At 44.0% G+C, this 10,551-nt stretch overlaps 1 protein-coding gene across 1 annotated transcript; it reads right to left on the bottom strand.

Moving 5' to 3' along the window:
- Positions 1-702: 702 nt before the first annotated feature.
- Positions 703-10,440, bottom strand: sptssa (serine palmitoyltransferase, small subunit A). Its single transcript, XM_084308730.1, has 2 exons — positions 10,276-10,440; positions 703-3,115 (listed from the first exon to the last, which is right to left on the bottom strand). The coding sequence occupies exons 1-2, from the start codon at positions 10,376-10,378 to the stop codon at positions 3,012-3,014; spliced, it is 207 nt and encodes a 68-aa protein (XP_084164856.1). The 5' UTR covers positions 10,379-10,440; the 3' UTR covers positions 703-3,011.
- Positions 10,441-10,551: the final 111 nt, after the last annotated feature.

Below are 10,551 nucleotides of genomic sequence, written 5' to 3'. Positions count from 1 at the left end.
GATAGTAGAAGAAGACAGTATGAAAATTACCATTTTAAAATGCCGTTGGCTCTGCTGGTTCCTGTGTCGGCCAAGGAGTCTACCTGCACCTCGGGTGCTGTGATTGGCCAACTGGCCTTGAGCCATTTACCTTTCTTGTGTGGAGAGATTAGCTAAAAGGTTGCGTGGAAGTTAACTATAAATGCTCTCAAACCACCGCAACTAAAGAACCTACGTGGAACTATAAATGCTCAAACCACCGCAACCACCTTGGCTTGAGATAAAGACCCTAAGTGGAACTATATTTTGATTTGATTTGATGTTTTTTATTTTCGTGTCTTGGTGTATGCCCAGCCCATATGGGCTTACAAGACACAAACAATAAGTATATAATAATATACTTGACAAATAACATATAGACCAAGATGGCCACAAGAAAAAGAAAATACAATAAAACACAAGCTGTACGCAATGTATGTAAACAAAGAAACAAGAGGAATTCATATACAATTATATAGGATATAGTGTGTTTTTTCTCAAGTGCCATGCTTTCTCCAAAAATCCTACAAAACTGAAGATGTCCTCCACAAAAAAACAATAAACTATAAATGCTCAAACCCCCACAACCCCTGCAGATAAAGAACCCAAGTGGAACTATAAATGCTCAAATACAGTGGTGCTCATTCCATGGACCTGTTAAAAAGACAAACAAAAAATGAGGTTGCAAGGTTTTGATCCTAATCCAACATATCAGACAACAAAACTTTATAGAAGATTTATTAAAGATTATATACACATAAGTGAGAAAATACACCATTTCAAAAGGGGAAATAATCACATTTTTCCTAGAGATATATCAGTAGTAGAATACATGTCGTAAAAAGATCAGATTTCATAAAAATTGACATGTTTTAAGACAAAATCACAAAGAAACTATGAAGACAAATTAAATAAACAAATTAACCCCTTGTGGCCTGGATTGGATATTTTCACTGATGAGTTGACAATGAAGGTATGGATCTTAGTGTTTATTTGTTCAACTGTAAGAACTTTGAACTCCTGTATGTTCAACATGTGTCCATCTGTAATGTGAAATTTGTGTTTAGTCTGAACTAAATGACAGTCGTGTGATTAGTCTGAACTAAATTACAGTTGTGTGATTAGTCTGAACTAAATGACAGTTCTGTGTTTAGTCTGAACTAAATGACAGTGACGTGATTAGTCTGAACTGAATGAGTTGTGTGATTAGTCTGAACTAAATGAGTTGTGTGATTAGTCTGAACTAAATGAGTTGTGTGATTAGTCTGAACTAAATGACAGTGATGTGATTAGTCTGAACTAAATGACAGTGATGCGATTAGTCTGAACTAAATTAGTTGTGTGATTAGTCTGAACTAAATGACAGCGATGTGATTAGTCTGAACTAAATGACAGTTGTGTGTTTAGTCTGAACTAAATGACAGTTGTGTGATTAGTCTGAACCTTGTGTGTTCACTGTACAACAAACATCCAACCTGCATCATAGGGTTGAAAATCACATTTTCTCTTCTTTGTAATTCAAGCCATGAACATCTGTGCAAATAGGAGACAAACCCGTTACATTGTTTGCAGTAAGACAACTATGGTTTAAAGGGCCCATCTGGAAGAACCCATTTAAATAAACGTCTGTTAAATCACCATCTATCACCTAACGAGGTAGCACAATGGTGAGCGAGCCTATAGGCCCGCTGATGAACACCCTCGCCTGTGCAGCATTACCAAATATTATGAACTGGGTGTCTGTGGCGACATGGCTGAGAAAAGATCTCGCTTAAAATATCGAAATAAAGTACTACTCCACCACAGGGAAAAGGGTAGAGGATGTACGTTCCATTACAGCCATAAGTAATCCAGTTCATTTGCGTTTGTTTTGGACTTTTTCAATACAAAACCTTTAAAAGATCCCCTCCACTCAAGACATGCGTTTTAATGGTTAACTTCTCTTAGGCACGGCTGTCACTATACAGACTAACTGTGCGGAACTCGTCACCAGAGCTCCTTGTTCACATTCTTCCCCTGGAGAGGAAGAGCTTCTCTGTACTTCCCGGAATATTGAGTTGCATGTGTGATGTCACTAACAGGTTGAACCTATCACGGTTTAATATGTGGTAACTTCACACCATTAGCTTCAGCTACACAAAGCAGAGTAGGTATCGACATGTCTTGAAAGAATATAAGCTGCAGACTTGGAATTTCTGGTAAATATCATTATCAATCTATTATTTCGCATTAGCATATTCATAGATCCTTGCATCTCAATGAGGGTGAAGGTACAGAGATGCTGTTAAGACATTTTCAGTAGTTTATTTAACCATTTGGTGGAAAGTTATTGTTATTCAATATAGAACATTTTAAGGGTTTAAAATGCATCTAGGCAGATCTGTAATGTCCTATATAGAACGGAAAAAAAACAAATCCGTATATATATTTTTTTACAACCAGACATATATGCAAAATAGCAAAATATATGCATCTAAAATGGTCTCATCATATTTGGTCAAACATTAAGGTGCATCAATACACAGGATGTGATGTTGCTACACTGCTACAATCAAATCCAGTGTAGTGACTTGTAAAACAGTTGCTATAGAAACAGGAGTCAAAACTATATATGCAAAAAAAAAAATCCAACCTAAATCCAGCGCATTTTTGGTCCGTCAATAAATTCAAACATCTCCGCCCAGGTCCACTAATGAGACAAGCCCCTCCCACTTTGGTTCTGGAAACACGGTTCATCAAGATTCCATTCAGACTCAAACTGAAGAATAGTTATTATCACCAGAGGAAGAGACCCGTGGCGGTGTGTGCGGGCGGGGCAGCCCAGGTGGGTGGAGGAGTAACCTTTTGGAATAGCTTTGGAATTGGAGGAGGAGAAAACTCCCACTTCCACCCGGTTTGCAACATCCAGTAATCGACGATCAGACAGACAGTTATAGACGAGAGACTCCGGGATGACTCCGGCCGGGGCAGGGGACACGGATGAGCCATTTGGGTCATTGAACGACCTCGAAGTAGTGTAGGATGGCCATGATGTGCTGGGGCATGAAGACGTAGCCGGTGTAGACGGCCATGCCCGCTACAGAGATCAGCAGGGAGTCTTGGGTGGAAAGGTTGAGGAAAGAGGTCCCACTAATCGTATACATTCTTTGTTTGACAAGAGGAAACAAGACAGTTGTGATGGGAGGGTCAAGAAAAGGCTTGGAATTGGTCAACTGCTGGCCAATGAAAACAGGCAGCCTGCACACACTTTAACCAAGGGTAGGGCGATAAAACCATATTATTTGTTCATTTAAATTATACGTATATCGTATATATTTCGGAAATTATTTCAGATGATTATCATAGGGTGCGTCGATTCACTCGTCAGCTCATGATACAATACGCCATATTGGGTTCAGGATCTCAATACGATATAACAAAACATGAATGATGAAAATATGACTGAGGAAGGCGACAAATGGAAATCTGGTCAAATGTAAAAAAGACAGTCAGACCCCATCATGTAGAAGAGTCAACAGGCTGGGAATCACGTTACCAAGCAACAAGAGGCCGATGGCTCACCGGCTGTTTCGGACAAATTACTAGAAGGTACTGATGCTGCCTGTTGTACCCAGTATCTCTGCGGCCTGTTAAACCCAGTATCTCTGCTGCCTGTTAAACCCAGTGTCTCTGCTGCCTGTTAAACCCAGTATCTCTGCTGCCTGTTAAACCCAGTATCTGCTGCCTGTTAAACCCAGTATCTCTGCAGCCTGTTAAACCCAGTATCTCTGCGGCCTGTTAAACCCAGTATCTCTGCTGCCTGTTAAACCCAGTATCTCTGCGGCCTGTTAAACCCAGTATCTCTGCTGCCTGTTAAACCCAGTATCTCTGCTGCCTGTTAAACCCAGTATCTCTGCGGCCTGTTAAACCCAGTATCTCTGCTGCCTGTTAAACCCAGTATCTCTGCTGCCTGTTAAACCCAGTATCTCTGCTGCCTGTTAAACCCAGTATCTCTGCTGCCTGTTAAACCCAGTGTCTCTGCTGCCTGTTAAACCCAGTGTCTCTGCTGCCTGTTAAACCCAGTGTCTCTGCTGCCTGTTAAACCCAGTATCTGCTGCCTGTTAAACCCAGTATCTCTGCAGCCTGTTAAACCCAGTATCTCTGCGGCCTGTTAAACCCAGTATCTCTGCTGCCTGTTAAACCCAGTGTCTCTGCTGCCTGTTAAACCCAGTATCTCTGCTGCCTGTTAAACCCAGTATCTGCTGCCTGTTAAACCCAGTATCTCTGCAGCCTGTTAAACCCAGTATCTCTGCGGCCTGTTAAACCCAGTATCTCTGCTGCCTGTTAAACCCAGTATCTCTGCGGCCTGTTAAACCCAGTATCTCTGCTGCCTGTTAAACCCAGTATCTCTGCTGCCTGTTAAACCCAGTATCTCTGCGGCCTGTTAAACCCAGTATCTCTGCTGCCTGTTAAACCCAGTATCTCTGCTGCCTGTTAAACCCAGTATCTCTGCTGCCTGTTAAACCCAGTATCTCTGCTGCCTGTTAAACCCAGTGTCTCTGCTGCCTGTTAAACCCAGTGTCTCTGCTGCCTGTTAAACCCAGTGTCTCTGCTGCCTGTTAAACCCAGTGTCTCTGCTGCCTGTTAAACCCAGTGTCTCTGCTGCCTGTTGTACCCAGTATCTCTGCTGCCTGTTGTACTGATGATCTGATGCTGCCTGTTGTACAGAGTATCTAGATCCTTACTGCTGCCTCCCAGCAGGTGGCGCCGCGTCACTCTAAGACTTGTTGTGTTACGTGTCACAGTTCACCTGAGTGAGACACAGCTGCTACAGCCAGAGACAGCCGGGCCTATGGGTTACTGACTGTATGACCAACAGAACAGCAGGGTCTATGGGTTACTGACTGTATGACCAACAGAACAGCAGGGTCTATGGGTTACTGACTGTATGACCAACAGAACAGCAGGGTCTATGGGTTACTGACTGTGTGACCAACAGAACAGCAGGGCCTATGGGTTACTGACTGTGTGACCAACAGAACAGCAGGGTCTATGGGTTACTGACTGTATGACCAACAGAACAGCCGGGTCTATGGGTTACTGACTGTATGACCAACAGAACAGCAGGGTCGATGGGTTACTGACTGTATGACCAACAGAACAGCAGGGTCTATGGGTTACTGTATGACCAACAGAACAGCAGGGTCTATGGGTTACTGACTGTATGACCAACAGAACAGCAGGGTCTATGGGTTACTGACTGTATGACCAACAGAACAGCCGGGCCTATGGGTTACTGACTGTATGACCAACAGAACAGCAGGGTCTATGGGTTACTGACTGTATGACCAACAGAACAGCAGGGTCTATGGGTTACTGACTGTGTGACCAACAGAACAGCAGGGTCTATGGGTTACTGACTGTATGACCAACATAACAGCAGGGTCTATGGGTTACTGACTGTATGACCAACAGAACAGCAGGGTCTATGGGTTACTGACTGTGTGACCAACAGAACAGCAGGGTCTATGGGTTACTGACTGTATGACCAACAGAACAGCAGGGTCTATGGGTTACTGTGTGACCAACAGAACAGCAGGGTCTATGGGTTACTGTGTGACCAACAGAACAGCCGGGTCTATGGGTTACTGACTGTATGACCAACAGAACAGCCGGGCCTATGGGTTACTGACTGTATGACCAACAGAACAGCAGGGTCTATGGGTTACTGACTGTATGACCAACAGAACAGCAGGGTCTATGGGTTACTGACTGTATGACCAACAGAACAGCCGGGCCTATGGGTTACTGACTGTATGACCAACAGAACAGCAGGGCCTATGGGTTACTGACTGTATGACCAACAGAACAGCCGGGCCTATGGGTTACTGACTGTATGACCAACAGAACAGCAGGGCCTATGGGTTACTGACTGTATGACCAACAGAACAGCAGGGTCTATGGGTTACTGACTGTACGACCAACAGAACAGCAGGGTCTATGGGTTACTGTATGACCAACAGAACAGCAGGGTCTATGGGTTACTGTGTGACCAACAGAACAGCAGGGTCTATGGGTTACTGTATGACCAACAGAACAGCAGGGTCTATGGGTTACTGTATGACCAACAGAACAGCGGGGTCTATGGGTTACTGTGTGACCAACAGAACAGCAGGGTCTATGGGTTACTGTGTGACCAACAGAACAGCAGGGTCTATGGGTTACTGTGTGACCAACAGAACAGCAGGGTCAATGGGTTACTGTATGACCAACAGAACAGCAGGGTCTATGGGTTAGGTTACTGTGTGACCAACAGAACAGCAGGGTCTATGGGTTACTGTGTGACCAACAGAACAGCAGGGTCAATGGGTTACTGTATGACCAACAGAACAGCAGGGCTGACAGGTTACTGTGTGGCCAACAGAAGAGCAGGGTCTATGGGTTACTGACTGTATGACCAACAGAACAGCAGGGTCTATGGGTTACTGACTGTATGACCAACAGAACAGCAGGGTCTATGGGTTACTGACTGTACGACCAACAGAACAGCAGGGTCTATGGGTTACTGTATGACCAACAGAACAGCAGGGTCTATGGGTTACTGACTGTATGACCAACAGAACAGCAGGGTCTATGGGTTACTGACTGTATGACCAACAGAACAGCAGGGTCTATGGGTTACTGACTGTATGACCAACAGAACAGCAGGGCCTATGGGTTACTGACTGTATGACCAACAGAACAGCAGGGCTGACAGGTTACTGTATGACCAACAGAACAGCAGGGTCTATGGGTTACTGTATGACCAACAGAACAGCAGGGACTATGGGTTACCGTTAGCCCCTTTCGTGACTTTCGGTTTGCAAGCCTGTGGCTTTTGTGACCGGAGTCACTTGCCCACCCGCCCCGATCACCCAGTAGAGAAACGACCAAGCGCCGTCAAGGGGCTCGCGGTGTGTCAAGAATACATCAGATCTGAATTTCAAAGATACCCAGCGTACAATATGGGTCCAACACAGCTCCACGATGGGGTCTGGAAGCTCGCAGTTGCCAATAAACAGTTTAAAACATTGTTACTCGACGAGTGGTATTTACAGACCGAACGTCCATCTCCGCCGTTGGTGTCACAGCGCATGCGCCAGCGTTTCCGTTAGCCGGTAATTACCGGTATTTGTCCGGCAAAATCTCCTGAAGTCCGACATATTTAATTTCTCCGGTCTTAATGTCCGGTGAAAATAATTCCCTGAGTCTAAGCACAATTTGATTATTTGAATTGTATTAAAATAGGCTAAAATTAAATAGCCTATGCGATGAACGAAACGATCATTACATTTGTTTCCTCGTTGCTTCTAATAATGACAACGACGTTGTCAGCGAGAGCTTTAAAAACGTAGGTCTCGGTTCGCTTCATCGGACCAAACGCGAACCAAATATAGGAAGTGATTATTATTATTACTGCTCGCAGCACTCACTGCAAAACAAGCACACTGCATCTAATCTCTCTATCTATCTCTCTCTCTCTCTCTCTCTCTATCTATCTATCTATCTATGTCTGTGCATCTTGGGAAGAAGGAAGAAAAAACGCGGCTTATTATTATTACCGAGGCGCGCGGCTTATTATATTATTAAAACGGCTACTTGTGGGCACTCATAAAAACACCGTGGTCTACAAGTTGTTTAGCGAGAGGATGGTGGTAGGTAATGTGCTTCAATAGAACAATGGATCAATGCCATGTCAAAACTCGGCTCCGCTGATCTGGGCTCCGCAGTACACACACAGACACACACACACACACGCGCGCGCGCACACACAGGATCGCAGCCACACACACATTTCCACTGTCCAATAGACAAGCGCCCTTTTCGACCGCGTGACATTGAGGTGGAGAGAGTAGTCACGCAAACCACGATAATGTTGCAGTCTCTCTGCTTTCTCAGTTCTTCGCTTGATATAATTAATACAAATGTCCAATATAACGGAATTCGTTAGCTCATAAAAATGTGATTATAACAGACTGTTTAGTGTCGGACCGACTGCCACATACGCGGTCTATTTTATTTCAAGTCAGCAGCAGCACGGAGACGGAGTATCGAGGGACTTATTTTATTTGGAATATATTAATGACTGTATACGCAAAAGTAGCCTAGTTTTAAGTAATAATATTATAAATCTACATGCCTTGAGGATGACATGAGCCTGCCTATCAATTGTTTTAAAGCTCAATAAACTATGACCGGAATTAATCTCATTTGTCCGGTAGTTGAAATCTTGCAGGTCACGGAGACCGGCAACAATTTTTTCTAACGGAAGCCATGCGCACCATGCCGCGTTCACGTTACTGGGAAGAAGCGGAAGAACCAGCTTCCGACTGGGAAAAACCATTCACGTCAACCTCCTAGTGGTAATTCCTACTAGGACATATGGGATTCTTTTATAGACCCCATATCTCCCACTTCGCGTCACGAATTGCGGAAGTATGGATGTGGGCGTTTCATCCATAGATATATATAGAGTCAAAGCGTGAAGGCTTCCTAGTTGTAGCAACGAGATGTCCTCTGGTTCTTCCGCTTCTTCCCAGTAACGTGAACGCGGCATGGTGCGCATGCGCTGTGACACCAACGGCGGAGATGGACGTTCGGTCTGTAAATACCACTCGTCGAGTAACAATGTTTTAAACTGTTTATTGGCAACTGCGAGCTTCCAGACCCCATCGTGGAGCTGTGTTGGACCCATATTGTACGCTGGGTATCTTTGAAATTCAGATCGGATGTATTCTTGACACACCGCGAGCCCCTTGACGGCGCTTGGTCGTTTCTCTACTGGGTGATCGGGGCGGGTGGGCAAGTGACTCCGGTCACAAAAGCCACAGGCTTGCAAACCGAAAGTCACGAAAGGGGCTAGGTTACTGTATGACCAACAGAACAGCAGGGTCTATGGGTTACTGTGTGACCAACAGAACAGCCATGTTTTAGTATGCAATGTTAAATCCCGTTGATGTTACATTGTATTTTAAAGTGTGTTGTACGAATAAAATGCATTATTATTATTATTATTATTATTATTTTAGTTACAGATACTCAGAAGTAATACTCACAGAAAGAAAGATGTCACCCAATGATCCCTTGTAAAGAACAACTCTAATATTCAGTTATGTCTATAATATACGTTTTATCTTGAGAAACTGCTGGTAACAGCTACCCATCTGTGCAATGAAAACAGCAGGCACCAATAGACAGCTGAAAGTGAAATCACATGTTCATGTACCAAGTTACATCACGTACCTTCCCTTAGAAACGTCACCCATCACACAATCCAGCTCTTTAACACGTTCGTGTTTAAGTTATACCTACTCTCCTAAAACCCACCTCACCCCTGCCCACTTTGACAACCTAGGATGGCTTAGAGTAGACGACAGAGTACAGCAACTTGCAATGGGCCTGGTCTACAAGATACACTACACGACCAAGGTACCCATGTACATGTCAAAATACTTCGCAAAGGTCAGTGAATACCACGATCACAACACCAGAGGAAGCTCCACAAATCATGTTAAACCCAGATTCGGCTCAAACAAGGGACTAAACACGTTTAGCAATTATGCCACATCAATATGGAACGCCCTACCCAAAGCTGTAAAGGAATGTGAATCACTACCCACTTTCAAAACCACTCTCAAAGAGCACCTACGGGAGACTGCAATTCGAAACTGGCCCCTGCAAATTTCCTATCCCAACCCCCTCCAATGTACAGTAAATGACAAAGTATGGCTTTGTCAATATTCCAATGTACAGTGTACCCCACCCACCCCCTCCAATGTACAGTTTCTACGTCAAATGTATATACTCTCTTTTCTGGACTTTTTGTATCACAAACAGTACTGTATTTGCACATCTGGTATGTCATAAATGTATAGATGTAGCAGTACTGTCTATCTGTTTGTCATATATGTTATGATGAATTGAAAATGGGGGACCCTGATGTAAACAAGACGAAAGTCTTTCTCTGGTCTGCATCCCCTTAACAATTGTATGTATTGAGCCGTACTGTACTGTACCCATTCTGCAATCTGTTAATAACGTTTTCAATCAATCAATCAAAACCACAAATAGCGTAGTTTTTCAAATAATATGTATTTAAATCTTGGCTAATCTACCGTTAGTCTACAAGAAACCGAATGCCTGTGTATTGTTGCCTGCTTGACCCACGTTAGCATGCTACTAACGTTAGCTGATCTTTTTGCCATCTCTAAGTTTTGTCGAGCAGCAGAAAAAGGATACTGAAGATCGTTCTTTCCCAAGGTTCCAGCATATATAACGCCGTGACGAGGATGTATTGGTAGTAGAGCCAGGATAACTGCTTCCAGCAATCCCCCAAAGTCATCTTGTCAACTTTCTATCTTGATCTAGTTTCTCTATTTTTCTTCTAGATTCGGTCGCAATGGTTTCCTGGTTGACAAGTGACGTGTTTTCACGAGATGTTGACGTCCAGCCAATCACCGCTGTGGGTTTGGACGCGCACGCGCAGCGAGCAGGTAGCGGAGGGGCTCCCACTTC

Source organism: Notolepis coatsorum (assembly GCF_963971535.1).
Source record: "Notolepis coatsorum genome assembly, chromosome: 2".
NCBI classification, from domain to species: domain Eukaryota; kingdom Metazoa; phylum Chordata; class Actinopteri; order Aulopiformes; family Paralepididae; genus Notolepis; species Notolepis coatsorum.
The sequence above is the reverse complement of the archived record's forward strand: the minus strand, read 5'-3'. Positions and strand labels throughout refer to the sequence as shown.

What these genes read in the sequence shown, in the direction of transcription:
- sptssa (XM_084308730.1), bottom strand. Translation starts at nt 10,378, where the DNA reads ATGACTTTGGGGGATTGCTGGAAGCAGTTATCCTGGCTCTACTACCAA. An exon ending in TTGGGAAAGAACGATCTTCA is followed by an intron (nt 3,116 to 10,275) that starts GTATCCTTTTTC and finishes TTTCCACCCAAG; the next exon opens with ACTCCCTGCTGATCTCTGTA.